Raw genomic sequence first — 17,676 nt, 5'->3', positions numbered from 1 at the left:
TTTTTTTAGTTTATCTGTTTGTTTTGAGAGAGAGAGCGAGAAAGAGTGGGAGGGGCGGAGAAAGAGAGAGACAGAATCCCAACCAGGCTCCGCTCTATCAGCGCAGAGCCCGACGTGGGGTTCGAACCCACAACCTGCGAGATCATGACTTGAGCTGAAATCAAGAGTCAGAGGCTCAACCCACTGAGCCACTCAGGCGCCCTGGCTTTCTTTTTCTGATTTCTGCCAGGGACTTGCTTCATTTCAGTCAAATTTATATGCTTTTCTTCCCTCAGTCTACCCACCAGATGTGATAGCTGGTCAAACTCAGACCGCTCGTTGGAACAGAGTTCATTTGATGACGTTTTTGTTGACTGCCTGCAGCCCGCGCTCCCCAGTAACTTGGTCCACCCCTCACGCCATGGGAATGGATCTCAGAAGGTGCCTTCCACGAAGCCTCAGGCTGCCCTGATATGGAGTAGAGATATCAATGGGCCAGCCAAGGACCACTTCTCTTCAGCATTGCTGGAAACTTCCTTAAATCCCACCGTTCAGGTAGATAAAAACCAAGGTTCCTTGCCCTGTGTGGTAAAAGAACCAGACATTATGTCCAACGTGCCACCGCCCCGCCCCCCTAAGCCAAGCCATCTCTCTGAACGGCACCAAGAAGAACAGGTCGTGTGGAGTGGGCATGGCGGCATCAAGAAGCCAGAGTGCACTATGGCAGCGAGAAGAATCTCTCTCTCTGGTTTAGATAGCATGAGAACCTGGAAAGGTAAGTGTTGGATGCTAAACTCACAGTGAAGCCTGCCTCCTTTTACTCCTCGTGTCCACACGAGGGCACTGCAAGTGTCCGTTGCTCAAGCCGCTCCCGCCTGCCAGTAGGGCCAGGCCATTGGTGGAAGCACACAGCCCGAATGCTGGCAGTTCTTCTTCAAGCCCGGCCGCCGGCAGACACTTCGGTCTCGGTGGCTGCCGAAGGAAGTGGGAGCCCTTGTCCGTTAGCCATGTCCCTGTCCACGTGACGGGCTTCCCGCCTGAGACGCAGCTCCTGGTGTTTGTTTGGAGTCACTCAGGGTCCCACTCTATACAGAAGCTGAGATCTTTTGCCTCAATTCAGCCAGATTCCGTTCTTTGGCCCTCACACGCATAGTGAGAACCGAGAGGGTAGACCCCAGCTCTTTGACTTTCCCACAATCCTGTCAACCCCATTCATCCCCCCACCTGGCCTGTTCTTTCCAAGTGTCACTGGCCGGACGCTAGTGACGTAGCTGTGTACCAAGCTGTCAGCACCAAGGTAATGCTGACGCAGCCCTATCAGCTTGGTTTATTGGCATGCCCTCCTGGAGCCCTCTTTTGCCCTTTCCTGTAAAGCTGTTTATTCTGATGGAGTTGCCTTGCTTCCCCCTCCCCCTTCATCTCTCGCCACTTTCCCAACCAAATATAATCAAAATAATCACTCCCACACTGCTACCAATGAGGTCCTATCTTAAAGGAATTATGCAAATTTCAGGAATACAAACTCATTTAAAATTGTAGAAATTTCTCATTCTGACTGAGGAGCTAAGTCACTCTGGCAAAGACCTCCCCTAGTGTCCCTAGTGATGTGACCTTTACATATTACTCCTTTTGGACAACCTCAACGATATGAGGACATGCAGAGTACACAAAGGGTCTTTCTTTACATTTTTTTAAACGTTTATTCATTTTTTTGAGAGACAGAGAGAGACAGAGTGCGAGCAGGGGAGGGCAGAGAGAGGGAGACACAGAATCCAAAGCAGGCTCCAGGCTCTGAGTTGTCAGCCCACAGCCCAATGCGGAGCTCGAACTCACGAACCGTGAGACCATGACCTGAGCCGAAGTCAGACCCTTAACTGACTGAGCCACCCAGGCGCCCCGGGGTACACAAAGGGTCTTAATGAGCTAATGTGTGAATGGTGGGCAGAAAGGGAAAGCTGAAAGACTACGTAAGCAGATTGTGGAAAGTGAAGTGACCAGACCAGTAGAATGATAGGATATGAAAATGAATCAAAAGTCTCAAATTGAAGGGGTGCCTGGCTGGTTCAGTCAGTGGAGCGTGTGACTCTTGATCTCGGGGTTGTGAGTTAGAGCCCCAAGTTGGGTATAGAGATTACTTAAAAATAAAATCTTTAAAAAAACTCACATTGAAGAACAAAAATATTGATATAATTTAAAATTTCAACACATAAAACCATTAGGTTGTATTTTTTACATGAAGGCCAACAAAAAGCTAAAACTCATTAATATAGAGGTTTTGACCATGAAATAAAGACCAAAACAACAGTGATGGTTAGAAACAAAATGGATCCAATAAAGCAGAGGGAATACGTCAGATCAATTGTTCTGCCTTCCCCATTGAGGCCTGCCTGGAATCCAAGGTCGTGTGTGGCAAGGTTCATTACTGTTCACGTGGATATCTATCCAATGACCCAGTGCCATTGATTGGAAAGGCCCTTGAATTCCCCACACTTTCCAGTGCCCCCTCTGTCACAAATGAAATGCTGCGTGTTGGGGGGTGGGGTTGCATCTCAGTTCTGCTTTCTCTCCCATTGGGCCCTGTGGTCCAGTCTGCACCAGTGTCACGCTCCCTTTGTTATTGACATTTCTGTATTGAAGTCTTCCTACCTGTTCTTAAAGAGTGCCATGCCTATTCTAGGCCAAGTTTAGAGTCAGCTGATCGTGTTCCAAGCATACATACACAAATATATTGAGGATTTGAGGAGGACTGCATCGTATCTAAAGACCAGTTTGTGAAGATTTGGCACCTATACAATGTTGAGGTTTTCAATTCATGAAGAGGAAATATCCTTCTATTTATATAGGTTTATATAAGTCTTATTTGATTTCTGTCTATAATTTGATACATTTTAGGGAAGCCTTGGGTATCTCTTATTAATGTGTTCCCATGTATTTCTTATTTAGAGAGAGAGAGAGAGAGAGAGAGAGAGAGAGAGAGAGACACAAAATCCCAAGCAGGCTCTGCACTGTCAGCATGGAACCTGATGTGGAGCTTGAATTCATGAACTGCGAGATCATGACCTGAGCCTAAATCGAGTCAGAGGCTTAACTGACTGAGCCACCCAGGCGCCCCTAGCTTTTCTTTTTTAAAAATACTTACCTATTTATTTTGAGAGAGAGACAAAGAGCAGGTGTGTGTGCCCAAGCAGGGGAGGGGCAGAGAGAGAGAGAGAGAGAGAGAATCCCAAGCAGGCTCTGCACTGATGGGGCTCAATCTCTCAAACCATGAGATCATGACCTGAGCCGAGATCAAGAGTCAGACCCTTAACTGACTGAGCCCCCAGGTGCCCCTGTTATCTAGCTTTCCTAAACATGACCTGAGCTGAAGTCAGTCACTTAAGCAGCTGAGCCACCCCAGCGCCCCCATTTCATCTTTTTTTTTTAAGATTTTATTTTTAAGTAATCTGTACACCCAATGTGGGGCTCAAACTTACAACCCCGAGGTCAAGCATCACACGCTCTACCGACTGAGCCAGCCAGGTGCTCCTTCATTTCATCTTTCATAACACCTATCTTCCATTTACTTTTTCTTCTGTCGCTGCTTCGGCTAGGGAGTCCAAGACATTGTTGAATAGGAGGGGCGGTAACAGGGATCCTTGTCTTATTCCTGGTCTCAGATGAAATGCGTCCAGCGTTTCACATTTATAATGTGGCTTGCAGATTTCTGTAGATACCATTCATACCGTTCATTAGCTTAAAGACATTCTCTGATAACCTTACTTTGCTAAGTTATTTTGTTATTTTTGTTATTTTTTATTATTTATTTTTAAAGTTTATTTACTTTGTGTGTGAGAAAGAACTGGGGAGGGGCAGAGAGAGAAGGAGAGAGAGAATCCCAAGCAGGCTGTGCTCTGTCAGCGCAGAGCCCGATGCAGGGCTTGAACCCAAGAACAATGAGACCATTACCTGAGCCTAAACCAAGAGTTGAATGCTTAACCGACTGAGCCACCCAGGCACCCCAAGTGTTATATTTTGTAAATCATAAATGGATATTGAATTTGTTGAAACATTTTATGATCATACGATTTTTCTCTTTTATTCTCTTAAGATGTGAGGAAGTTTATTGGTTTTTTTAAGTTTATTCATTTATTTTGAGAGAGCAAGAGTGTGGGAGAGGCAGAGAGAGAGGGAGACAGAGAATCCCAAGCAGGCTCTGCACTGCCAGCACAGAGCCCAACACAGGGCTCAAAGTCAGAAACCATGAGATCATGTCCTGAGCTGAAACCAAGAGTTGGACACTTAACCAACTGAGCCCCCAGGTGCCCCTTATTGGTTGATTTTTGAATGCCATACCTACTTCGCATTCCTTTTTTTTAATTAAATTTTTTTTTACATTTATTTATTTTTGAGAGGCAGAGTGAGACAAAGTAAGAACGGGGAGGGGCAGAGAGAGGGAGACACAGAATCCGAAGCAGACTCCAGGCTCTGAGCTGTCAGCACAGAGCCCGATGCGGGGCTCGAACCCACAAACTGTGAGATCATGACCTGAGCTGAAGTCGGATGCTCAACTGACTGAGCCGCCCAGGGACCCCCACCTGCATTTCTGAAATAAACTCAACTTCATCATAAAGGGTGCCCTTTTAATAAATTACTAGATTTGTTTGCTCATATTTTGTTTTGAACATGTTTTTTTATCTGAGGGAGGTTGTCCTATAATTTTCTTTTTTTGTGATAAATGTGTCAGGATTTGGTTTAAAAAAAAAAGGCTATGCAGACTTCGTAGAACAAACTAAGAAGTTTTCCTCCTTTTTATTCTTTGGAAAAATTTGTGTATGGTTGGTATTCTACCTTAGTTGATTAGTAGAATTTACTAGAAAAACCATTGGGACATGGGGTTTGCTTTGTGGAAAGATGTTTAAATTAAAGATTCAATTTCCTTCTTTAGTCTTTAATAAACTATTTCAGATTTTATGTATTTTTCAAGCAGTCTATTTCTCCTACCTTTTCAGATTTATTATCATAAAATTGATTATAATAGCCTCTTGCTACCTGTAGGATCTATTATAATAGCTTCTTTTCAATCCTGATATCGATAATGTGGGCCTTCATCTGTATTTCTTAATCAGTCTTACTGGCAGTTTATCACTGATACTAGTTATTCTTATTTTGTTTTGTTTTAAGTAGGCTCTACACCCAACACGGGGCTTGAACTCACAACCCCAAGATCAAGAGTTGCATGCTCCACTCACTGAGCCAGCCAGGTGCCTCTGTTTTGTTTTGGCTTTGTTTTCTTCCCAGAGTACAGAATTTGGCTTTGTTGATTTTTTTCCAGTTGTATATTTGTTTTCTGTTGCATTAATTTTTGCTCATATCTTCATTATTTCCTTCCTTCTTGGGCCACCAAACTGTGGCCTATGGGCCAAATCTGACCAACAGCCTGTTTTTTGTTATTGTTGTTGTTGTTTTGTTTTGTTTTGTTTTGTTTCAGCCCACCAACTAAGAATTTTTTTTTTTTTTAACTCTTAAGGGGTTGTGGGAAAAAAATACTATTTGGCTCTTTCCAGAAAAAGTTTCCTGACCCTTGTTGTACTTCCTTGGAGGTAATTTGCATATTTTTCTAAGTTCCTTTCGTGGATTGGTGGGTCATTGAATTTCTTTCTTTCTTGTCAAATATACGTGTTTAAGGCTACAGAGTTTCTATAAACATTGTCTTAGCCACATCCCATAAGTTTTGAGGGTCATATTTTCATTTTAATTCAGTTCAAAATTTTTTCTAGTTTTCATTGTGGCTTCTTCTTTGCCCTATGCATTATGTACAACTCCATTTCTTAATTTCCAAACCTGAGGATTTTCTAGTTGTTTTTCTAGTTGATTACATTTAATTTTTTTTTAACATTTATTCGTTTTTGAGAAAGAGAACATAGCATGAGCAGGGGAGGGGCAGAGAGAGGGAGACACAGAATCCAAAGCAGGCTCCGGGCTCTTAGCTGTCAGCACAGAGCCCCATGTGGGGCTTGAACTCACTGACCGAGAGATCATGACCTGAGCTGAAGTCAGACCCTCAACCAACTGAGCCGCCCAGGCTCCCCTGTAGCTTACTACATTTTAGAGAACATACTTTGCATGAGTTCAATCCTTAGGAATTTGAGATTTCTTCTGTGGCTCAATACATAGGTATTTCTGTGAATGTTCTGAATATACCTGACAAGGACACATGCTTAGGTCAAGTTCTTTAGTGGTCATGTCATCTATTCCTCCTCTGTTGGCACTGATTCTGTTCCCTTGTAGCAGGTACCGAGCAAGGTATGCTAAAATCTATCCCTATGACTGAAGAGTGTCTCTTTCTCCCTTATCATTCTGTCAGAGTTTTCTGTATATAATTTAAAGCTATGTTATTAGTTACATATCTCTTAGAATTTGTATATTGTTTCTAGTGAACTGAAACTTTTATCAATTTGTCATGACTCTGTAGTAATGTTTTTGTCTTAAAGTCTGCCTTATGTGATATTAATGTAGCTATGCCTATATTAAGTACTAAATACTAAAATATTAATCGGCATTCTTTTGCTCAGTATTTGCACGGTACACATTTTCTCATTCTTTGGTTTTCATATTTTCCATGACCAAATTTTAGAGGTGTTTCTTTTGTTTTTAATTTATTTGAGAGAGAGAGAGAGAGCACACGCACAAGATGACCTGAGCCGAAATCAAGAGTCAGATGCTTAAGTGACTGAGCCACCCAGGCGTCCCTAGATGTGTTTCTTATAAAAAGCATGTAGCTTTTTTTGTATTGTTATTTTTTTTAGAGCACGAGCGAGGGAGTGGCAGAGAGAGAGGGAGGGAGAGAATCCCAGGCAGGCTCCACGCTCAGCATGGAGCCAATGCAGGGCTCCATCCTGTATCGTTCTTTTAAATTTTTCATCTGTTTTGATAGCCTTTCTCTTTTAACTAGAAAGGTTAACCCATTTACACTAATTAGATTTGTTTTTACCGTTTTATTTTGTGGTTTCTGTTTTTTCCTGTTTGTACAAAATTTCTTATTTGTAATCTCATCCCCTGCTTTCTTCTGAGTTGGGTTTGCTACATCTCTTCAGGTCTAACCTCTACTCCTTTGGAAGTTGTGTGGCACATTCCTGTTCTTTCAGTGAGTCCTTTCTCCATGTCACCTCCTTAACCTCGTCAGTATCTGTGCGCTTCTCCCAAAGTAATGCAAAGACGTTAGAATGTTTCGACCTAATTACCTCTCCCCACTTTAAATGCTAACACCATATGTATTTTACTTCCCTCTTGATTTTCTAAATCCCATCAGGTAAACATTATTGATAGTATTTTTATACCATAATTTTCTTTTTTTTGTACCGTAATTTTCTTAAAGCTTCACTTACATTAAATATTTTTCGAGTTTATTATTGCTTTTAGCATCTTATAAGTTCATTCTGGGATTATTTTCATTCTTTTTGTGGCTTATTGACTTACAGTTACTGTATCTTCAAGCATTGCCTCTCCGTTGTCCCTGTTTTTCTTCTGGGGCCCCAAGTGTATGTATTTTAGATGTCCTGTCTGTCTTGCGTGCTTCTTGAGTTCTCTTGGATATTTTTCATCTCTTTGTACTGAATTCTAGTAATTTCTTTCAGAATTTCTTTTTGAAGTCTCTCTTCAATTGTGCCTAACCTGCTGTGTGACTCATATTTTGAGTTCAAATTTCATTTATTTAATTTCTAAAGGAATATTTGTATTTCACAGTCTTTATTATAAGAAGGTAGACAGTGCTTACCTCGGCAGCACATACCCTCAAATTGGAATGATGTAGAGAAGATCAGCCCAGCCCTGTGCAAGGGTGATATGCACATTCATGAAGTATTCCATATTTCGCTTTCCTTTTCTAATGTTTATGGGTGGAGAAATAGGGTCTGACAAGTGACTTAGCTAATTGAGGGTGTTTCTGGTTTCAAACCCTACCCCCAATTCTTCCTCCTCCTCCTCCTCCAAAACAAACAAAAAAAAGGTATGCAATGAAAAATCTCCTTTGTGCCGCTGTCTTGTTTGCTATTTTCCTATCACCTGTATCCTTTCAGAGAATTTTCTGGATATTCAAGAAAACATGCATATATAATCTATTTTTTGATGGACACAGTAGCATTCTTACACTCTATTCTATCCATTGATTTTCCTCTTACGAATGTATCTTGGATATCACTCAGCCATAAAAGTAATGAAGTCTTGCCATTTGCAATGACGTGCATACAGCCAGAGTATTATGCTAAGCAAAATAAGTCAGTCAGAGAAAGACAAATACCTGAGAAAGACAAATACCTGAGAAAGACAAATTTCATCTATGATCAAATCATATGTAGAATTTAAGAAAGAAAAAAAAAAACGAGCAAAGGGGAAAAAAGGGAGAGAGGCATACCAAGAAACAGGCTGTTAACTCTAGAGAACACACTGATGGTGACAGAGGACAGGAGAGTGGGGATGGGGGAAATAAGTGATGGGGATTAAGGAGTGCACTTGTGATAAGCATCGGGTGATTAAAATAAAACCTTTAAAATTTTTTTTAAAATTAAAAAGTATAGCTTGGTGATTTTTTTTTTTTTTTTTTTTTACGTTAGTACAAACACTATAGCTTATGACCCAGCAATTCCACTTCTAGGAATTTAGCCAATAGTTGCTCTTTTTAAAAAAACTTTTTTTAAATGTTTATTTATTTTTGAGAGACAGAGAGAGACAGTGTGAGCAGGGGAGGGGCAGAGAGAGAGGGGGACACAGAATCCAAAGCAGGCTCCAAGCTCTGAGTTGTCAGCACAGAGCCTGACACGGGGCTCGAACTCACAAACAATGAGATCGTGGCCTATGCTGAAGTCGAAAGCTTAACCTACTGAGCTGCCCAGGCACCCTGCCAATAGTTGCTCTTAAGGACAGTATTGGGACAGCAGCAGTGTTTGAATAGGGACTATATAGTATCTGTTGTTTTGGTAGATGGTGCCCTCCTGTGAAGGGCAGTTTTGGTTACAGAAATGCTTACACGTGTAAAAAGGACATATGTGCATGGTTGGTGAGTGAAAATTATTTGTGAAAGATTGGAATTAACCTTAATGTCCGTTAACAGAGACATGGTTAAATAAATTATTTTACATCCATTCAATGGAATGGTTCGTTTTTGTCAAAAAGAATCAGATAGTTCCCTGCTTTTATTACATAATAGTATTATATCAATACCAAATTTGCTGAAGCACTGTGGTTAGACAAAAGATTAATGTTTATTTATTTTTGAGAGACACAGAGAGAGCGAGCACAAGCAGGGAAGGGGCAGAGACAGATGGGGACACAGAATCCGAAGCAGGCTCCAGGCTCTGAGCTGTCAGCACAGAGCCCGACGCAGCTGGATCTCACAAACCATGAGATCATGACCTGAGCCAAAAACCTACTGAGCCACCCAGGCGGCCCAAGAATGTTATTTTTCTTAGGAGATACACACTGAAATATTTTGAAGTGAAGGTTCCTGATTACCGCAACTTCCCTTCAGATGGTTTGGGAAAATATATATATGCACGTACCCATACACACAGAAAAAGTTCATTTACAGAATCTCTTATATAAACTCATGTGTTTGTTGTTTCTCGTGCTCTTTATTTCTTCCCGTGGTTTTGAGTTCCAACCTGTTGTCATTACCTGACTCTAGTACAGTGCCATTCTCTACTCCTGGGCTATTATCATCAAGTATGTTAGATCTTTCTACTTTATAGGCCCCAAAATAAGTTTTATGATTATTGTTTCATGCCACTGTCTGTTAACTCAGTTAAAAGAAGAAAAGAGAAAATTCTGTACTTCTATCGTCTTTTATATTTACCTACATGATTCTCTTTACCCGCACCCCTTAGTTCTTTGTAGAGTTGGTGCTACCATGTGCTGTCCCGTCCTTTCGGCCTGCGTAAGGCTGTTCCGTGAGTCTTTGTTTCTCCGGGAATGTTTCTATTTTGCCTCCACTTTTGCAATACAGTTGTGCTGCATGTAGAATTCTCGTTGGACAGATTTGTTTCTTTCAGCATTTTGAATATGTAATTCTACTACCTTCTGGCCTTCCGTTTGCCATGAGTAGTAGTTGGCTGTTAATCTCATTGTGATTCTCTTGTACATAAAGAGCTGGTTTTCTCTCACTGTGTTCAAGGTGTCCCCCTTGCCTTTGATTTTCAGCAGTTTGGGACGTGTCTTGGTCTTGATGTGTTTGTATTTAGCATACTTGAATTTCGAGGCACTTTGGTGGACTCGTTCCTGAGATCAACGTGCAGTATTTCTGCTGCTCTCCTTCTTTGTCCGCTGCTTACCGTTCCTGGCACTGCGATCCCTGTGCCCTAGAGGGACAGGCTTTTTATATGCTCGATCCAAATCAAGTTAGTCCCCTTTGGCAGCAAAGCCGGTGGTCTTCATGGCCCGCTCTGCCCTAGTAGAACACCTGCTGATTGGGCCAGTGAGGGGCTTGGGAACACCTCAAGCTAAAATGCCACAGACTCACGCTGTTCTTATGTGATGTCCAGGAGTTTTTCTTGAATAAGTGCTTTCCAGTTGTTGTGTGGTTTTGATGACTTTGAAGAGTCTCAAAATAGTTGTTGTTGTGGGTTTTTTTTTTTAAATAAGTTTGTACAGTTTTATCATTGCTTTTTGGGGAATGGCTTTGCTGAGCTCTTCCCTCAAACAATTTAACAGTCCTACCTTCCTCTGATTGTTAATACTTTAGGATTTTTGCATTGATAATCACAAGTGATATTGACCCGTAATTTTCTGATTTGCTTTATCTTTATCAGGTTAACCTGTAATTTTCTGATTTGCTTCATCTTTATCAGGTCGAGCTACCAAAGTTATACTTGCCCCCTAAAAAGAATTAGAAATATGTTTTTATTTTTGTATGCTTCAGAACAATTTGTGTAGCGTTGGTCTTTGAAAGTTTGGTAAAATTCTCTGTGGAAATCATGGAGTCCTGGTGCTTTTGGGAGGTAGCTCCATGGTCATTTTCTCTTTTATTCTATGGTGATTTATACGTGTAATATTTCTATTCCTATTTGGGTCACTTATGGTATATTTTATTTTTCTAGGAAATTATCCAGTTCATTTAGATTTTAAAATGTGTAGAAATTGGTGCAGAATTGTCTCTTGTGTTTCTTTTAATTTCCTCTGCTTCAACGATAATTTCCTCCTTTTTAGTTCTTATTCTGTATATTTAGGCACTGCTCCTTTATTGATTACATTGGCTAGTCGGTTGCCTTTTGGTAACTTTTTTCCCCAGAAAACAAAGATTTTGAATTTTTAAAAAATATTTTAAGTACTCTCTGCACCCAGCATGGGGTTGAACTCACAACCCTGAGATCAAGATTCACCACTCCACCGACCAAGCTGGCCAGGCATCCCAAAGATTTTGATTCTTTAAAATTGTCTACTCTCTTTCTGCACTCTATTATTTTCTGCTTTTATTCCTATTTTGTAAATTCTTTTGGTTTTCTCTGTTGTACTTTTTCCAGGTTTGAACTGGGTATTTGATTTGTTTTCATTCTGTCATTTTATCAATATAGCTGTTGTAATAGAATTTACCATTTTGGGTAGAATTGACCAGGTACTTGGCGGGCCCTTTCAGCATGTAGCTTCAGGTGTTACTGTATTTGTGGACTTGTTCTTGGATTATAATTTTTAATTTTGGCACTATACCACTGTTTTGTTTTCCTTCTTCAAGGAATCTAATAATAAATGTGTACACTGCATCTTCTTGGCCTGTCTTCTAGTTCAGCCATTTTTTTCTGTGATTCTCTTTCTTTCCTTTTTAGTCTGTCAGTTGTTTTCTGGCATTTCTTTAATGGCACGTAATAAATTTTCAGTTGAATCTCTTCTTCCCTGGGAATCTTGTAACTTAGACTTCATTTCTGAGGTTGGTTTTATCTTTTCCTTCACTTTCTTTCCCAAGTACAAGCATGCAATTTCTATTTCTATTTTTGTCATCCATTTCTGTCCTTTGTTTTAAAGCGAAGTGTTAGGGGGTGCCTGGGTGGCGTAGTCGGTTGAACATCAGACTCTTGATTTTTGCTCAGGTCATGATTCCAGGGTCGTGGGATCGGGCCCCATGTCAGGCTCCACGCTGAGCATGTGGAGCCTGCTTAAGATTCTGTCTCTCTCTCCCCCTGCCCTTCTCCCTCACTAGCGCATGCACACACACTCTGTCTCTCTAAACAAATCAAAAAATAAAAAAAATAAAAATAAATAAAGTGTTGGAAATAAAACTGATATCTAATATTAGAGGAATACTCAAATTATGGTCCATCTGTAGAATGAAACACAATGCCAGTGATGAAAAGAATGAAGAAACTCTTTATAGTGTTTCTCTGCCCTGATCTCCAAGGTATTAAGTGAAAAAAACAAGTTGCAGAACAGAGAGTATGATATGCTACCATTTGTGTTAAAAAGGAACATATAAAGAAGTGTGTGTGTCTGCACGCGTATGTGTGTGTAGACATATATGTGTATACAGATGGTCCCTGACTTATGATGGTTCAGTTCAGGATTTTTCAACTTTATGATGGTGCGAACAATATGCATTCAGTAGAAACTGTACTTAGAATTTTGAGTCTGGATCTTTGTCAGGCTGCTGGTATGTGGTACGATCCTCTTGTGCAGCTGGGCAGCAGCAGTCAAGAGGCTAAACAACCAATACACTTACAGCTGTGGAGTTTTTCACTTTCAGTACAGTATTCAATAAATTACACGGGATAACCAACCCTTTATTAGCAAATAGGCTTCTGTGTTGGCCGACTTTGCCCAGCTGTAGGCGACTGTTCATGTTCTGAGCATGTCGAAGACAGGCTAGGCTAAGCGGTAATGTTCAGTAGGTTAGGTGTAGTAAACACTTTTTGATTTAGGATATTTTCAATTTTGGGTGGCTTTATCAGGACATAAGCAATAAAGGAAGTCGAGAAAGATCTGCATAGGATGCATAACCTTAATTCCACTAATCTCCCTTCCACCTTCCTGAGCTGGGAATTATTTTTCACTTGAAGATGACGGGGACTCTTCAGTTTATTTTCCTGAGGCAACCGGACTTCATGCCTCCATGCTCTGGAACAGACAGCACTTCCCTGGCCCCCACTGGCTGAGAGCACTTATTGGACTTCTCCCATTACTCTGTGGTCACTCATCTTCCTGTTCTTTGAATACTGGGCATTGTTTATAGTTTTATAATTAAGCTTCTCTCAACACTTACAACTTAGATAAACCCATGCAGTCTTCTGGATGTGACTGCCATCTCTGAGCTGCTAATTCCCCAAATCATATCTCATTTGAGTCGAGGCCCATTTATCTTATTGCCCTGCATTCTGGACATGTCTTCTTTCCATCCGACAATTCTTCTAAATTTTTATGTCACACTGTCACGTCCATCTGACAAGTTTCTAATCCTGGATTAATCCAAACTTTCCTCTTTCTCCAAGCCCGTACCCAGGTGGCTGACCACCACTACAGGAAATCCTGGTCACCAGTTCGGGATCACAGGTCTCCAGCGTGCCCTCGGTGCTGCTCCTCGGTGCCCTTGCTCACCCGTTCCTCCCACCCACCCGCTCATCACAAGGGATCTTTTACACCTTCTCTCTTCAAACCCCTAGCTCTGTGTCTACCATCTGTCCTTGCCGAAGATTCATGTGGTCTATGCGGCAAGCGTTTGTTAACTCTCTGCTATATCTGTTCCCAATTCACAGACAGCACTGAAGCCATCATACAGAAACTTGGAAATCTGCTCTGATTTCCACCTGTTGGGGACTGTGTTCTGATGGCCCAACTACCCTGAATAGTGAGCCTTGCGTGTAGAAACCGTGTCACACGCCTCTTCCCTCTGGAGCGGAGCAAAGGGCCCCGAGGTGCACAGGGACTCGGACCCTAGTTTCAATTGATACTGCCTTGCATTTCTCACCACCCTGGCTTGTTTCTTACAGCTGATGTAGAAGGCCAATCCTTAAAACACCGAGACAAGCGGCTTAGTTTAAATTTGGTAAGTTTGGCACTAGAATTCCTTTAAGCCTCGATTTTACCACAAGTTGCTTGACCAATATATGCTCCCTTGAAGTCTTTTGAGACTCAGCACTGAATCTCTGAGGACCCTTTCAGTCTTCCCTAAGGCTTCAACTTGTCTGAGAACGATTGCACTTCGTGTCCTATAAGGACCCTTCTAGTTCTAATACTCAGACACTTGTCTGCCTCGGGGTGTGGGACTTAAGGCATCACACTACACTGAGAGTGTTTGCGGAAATTCATAACCCTCTATCTTCTAGCACCAAATCCAGGAGTGTCCTCACCTGCCTCATACAATAGGAGCAGGGGCAGAGCCCAAGTTAGAGGCTTACCTGACTTTCTTAAGGAAGTTCAAAGTTATTCTTGGATACTTGCAACCCCTGTGCACGGCCTTGGCCGTGCTTCCCGACCTGCACCTGTTCTCTTGCAGCCATGCGGGTTCTCCCCGGTGTACCCCACAGCTTCAGCCAGTGCCGAAGATGGCTACGTGCCCATGGGCCCACAGGTGGCCACCTCTGCTCTTAGAACCCACTGCAGCCATGATGACTACATCCCCATGAGCCCAGGGAGCATCTCAAGCCCGCTGCCTGAGCTACCTGCAGACATGGAGCCTCCCCCAGTGAATAGAGATCTCAAGCCTCAGAGGAAACGTAAGCCACGTGAACGGACCTGCTGTGCAGGGGAGGGGAGAAAGGTCCTAGAGGCCACGTGCAGAAGTTTCCTTCTTGACCGTCTCTGGGAAGAAGGCACTGGAGGAGCCGTCCCAGAGGCCTGGGAGGTGTAGGGGTGAGGAGCGATGGCTGGGATTGAACAGGAAGGGCTGGCAGACCTTGCTGCCCCAGACTGAGGAAAGGAGTCACGGGACTTAGGGCACTGTGGCCCTGCAAATGCAGCCTACAATGCCAAGTTCATTCCAGAGGGTCCATCTTTGTCTGCTTCCCTAACAAAGGCCTTTGCCACCCCAGACTGAGGAAAGTAGTCAAGAATGACTTTTCATCCGAATTGGTGAATGTCAGACCTGGTCGTATGCAGCTGATCACCCACTACCCTGTGTGTGCCCATCCACAGAGGTGTCCGGGAGCAAGGAGTCTGGATCCTCTGGGCACAGAGCTCCTTGAAGCTTCTGTGTTACTCCCAGGCAGCTCCCCTGGGCTGCAAACAGCACGGACAGAGAGGGAAAAAGAAGAAGAGGGAAGGAAAAGCAGGTCAAAGTAATGTGCTTACTTTATTCTCCCCCACTGCCACCTGCCTAGTAGGTCTGGTGACTCCCAGGAACTCCCAGAATCTGGTCTGTTCCCACCTCTGTTTGCTCTTTGGAAATACTACCACTTCAGGTAGCCATGCCCCAACCTGGTCATTAAGTCCCCCTCCCATGCCTGGTCCTTCCAGCCTCACCCCTTCACTGGGCGGTGGCAGGGGGGGGTGTGAAGATGAGGAAGCAGGTTCCTCAGTGGGTGGGAGGAGCACAGGTGAAAAGCAGCTGGAAGAAGGAGGATTATGAAGTCAGTACCACACAGGAGAGCAAATCCTGTCTTATGAGGTTCAGAGGAAGTAATCCTTCATTCTGCTCAGAAATGATTTCACAAGGACCTGTAACTCTGAGGTAGATGTTGTTTCGTTTAATTAATTTTCTATAGCAATGCTATCCAACAGAAATTTTATGATGACAGAAATGTAGCTATTGAACCCTTGAAAAGTGACCAGCGCAAGTGAAGAACTGAATTTTTATTGACTATATTCCCCATGCTGAATTTTAAATTTTATTTAATATTAACAAATATAAATTTAAATAGCCACATGTGACTGGTGGCCACCATATTGGACAGCATGGCTCATAGGACCTGGCGATCAGGCATGAACATGTCGTCTGGACTTAGGGCTCGGGAGCCAGTGGGTGGGTGTCCAGGTGGACCCCTGGGCCAAGACTTCAGGCTCTGACAGGTGTGGCTGCAGGGATAGACCCTGGGGCCCAACGGGGAGAGGGCAGGTAGAGAAGCCAGGAGGTGGCTGGTCGGTGAGGCTGATGCCAGGGAGTTATGGCCATCAGGAGAGATCTTCACACCAGAGACTATGTGACTGTGACTCATATGTCCTTTCCAGCTCAGCAGCTTGCCCAGGTCAGAGGCTCCTGGGAAAGTGAGGCGTAGGAGTCGCTGTCCTGGGTTCTGATGATACGGAGGGGACTTAAACAGTTTCCACCCATGCAGTCTAGTGGAGGAAACAAAGCAACCTGGTCAAGGCCATGGTAGAGGGATACATGCATGCCCATGATGTCTGGAGGCCAAAGAAGGCCTTTTTAAGCAGGGGACATTGACCTGAGATCTGAAGGTGACTAACCAGGCAGAGAGATGGGGAGGAATGTTCTAGGTAGAAAGACTATCAGGTAGACAATGGATGGGAGGTGGGGATAGAACCTGGGTGATCATCTCTGCCTGTAATAAGAAAGGTAAAATTTCCATTTTGGACACACCAAGTGTAAAGTAGATGTTTGGATCCCATAAGGTCAGAGACTTTCATCTGCTTTGCTCACACTGTGCCTCCAACACCTAGAACTATGCCTGATGTGCAGTGAGGTCTCAAATGCACACTGACTAAATGTATTGCCCCATTGCTACCTCTAGCTGTAATGTGAGCAGTGAGGAAGGAGAAGGGTAGGTCCGCAAAATTCCCCCTCATTGTCAGTACTGCTCGTTAGTAAATCTGGATTTGATGCGCTAAGTGGAATGTCTTCATTTTAGTCTCTAGATTCCATCCTTTCACTCCTGAGCACTTACCATACTGGATATTGTGTCTTCTCTCACAGCACGGCCACCCCCGCTGGACCTGAGCCACCTGTCCACCATCCGGGAACACACATCTCTAACCAGGACCCGCACTGTGCCTTGGTACATCTTTGATTGCTCAAATGGACCTCAGCCAGCACAGGCGCTCCCAATTTTTGTGATGCATCTTTGATGAAATGTAGTTGAGGCCCACCTGGTCTAGTTTAAGTCAAAGGGGGATGGGGTTTGTTGTTACCATGAGCCAGAAGTATTGTGTAGATCACAAAGGAAGGAATATAACTGAATGTCCCAGGATGCTGGAGTCAGGAACTAGCTGTTGGGAACCCAGGGAACTCTCCCCCTCACGCGTTTGCTTCTCTCTCTGCATTTGCTCTTCTGTCTCTCTCTGGAGAGCTCTTGTCAGTGTGGCACGTGCCTTATGGCCAAGGAGAGCTGTACCAGGCCTTGTGAGCTTACTTACACGCTATGAGTCCAGTACCAACAGAGACTGGCTCTTTTCCGACCCCAACTCACATTTCCGGGGAGAGGGAATTATACCGCCCCAGCCTGAGTGGAATCACCTGTGGCCCAGGGGGAGGGGCCAGCGGAACCGATGTGGCTTCCAGAAGCCCAACTTTGTGAACAGAATAGGAGAAGGGAGTTCTCAGAGAGAGAGATGGTTCATGGACCTGGCAGACAAAGCCCAAAATGTATCTGCACTCTCTCATCTCACCTGTTAGAAGTTGTATTTTCAGAGTCTGGAGCCTGGCCCGAGAGGTTCCCGGTTCACTCTGAATGCCACAGGATACAATCACTTAGCAAGGCAGAACTCTGCAGTGAGCTCTCTTTCCAGTCATGATGCACAGAGACACAGCCTGTGTTTCTGACTCGGGAGGAGGGTGAAAATTAATTTGCAGTC

At 43.3% G+C, this 17,676-nt stretch overlaps 1 protein-coding gene and 1 non-coding gene across 3 annotated transcripts in view; both read left to right on the top strand.

The window, feature by feature from the left end:
* The window catches only part of GAB3 (GRB2 associated binding protein 3), a 75,717-nt gene that overhangs the window by 41,089 nt on the left and 16,952 nt on the right, over positions 1-17,676 (top strand). For both annotated transcript variants that reach the window (XM_053201901.1, XM_053201902.1), the window contains exons 4-7: positions 276-754; positions 13,920-13,975; positions 14,426-14,645; positions 16,799-16,880. In XM_053201901.1, coding sequence (XP_053057876.1) covers positions 276-754; positions 13,920-13,975; positions 14,426-14,645; positions 16,799-16,880 — 837 coding nt within the window. The remainder of the gene's footprint in view (positions 1-275; positions 755-13,919; positions 13,976-14,425; positions 14,646-16,798; positions 16,881-17,676) is intronic.
* Positions 7,725-7,830, top strand: LOC113597357 (U6 spliceosomal RNA). Its single transcript, XR_003418135.1, has one exon. It is a non-coding gene; the product is annotated as a U6 spliceosomal RNA (small nuclear RNA).

The sequence above is a fragment of the Acinonyx jubatus genome, chromosome X (genome assembly GCF_027475565.1).
Source record: "Acinonyx jubatus isolate Ajub_Pintada_27869175 chromosome X, VMU_Ajub_asm_v1.0, whole genome shotgun sequence".
In the NCBI taxonomy this organism is placed as follows: domain Eukaryota; kingdom Metazoa; phylum Chordata; class Mammalia; order Carnivora; family Felidae; genus Acinonyx; species Acinonyx jubatus.
This window is presented reverse-complemented; position numbering and strand designations above follow the sequence as displayed.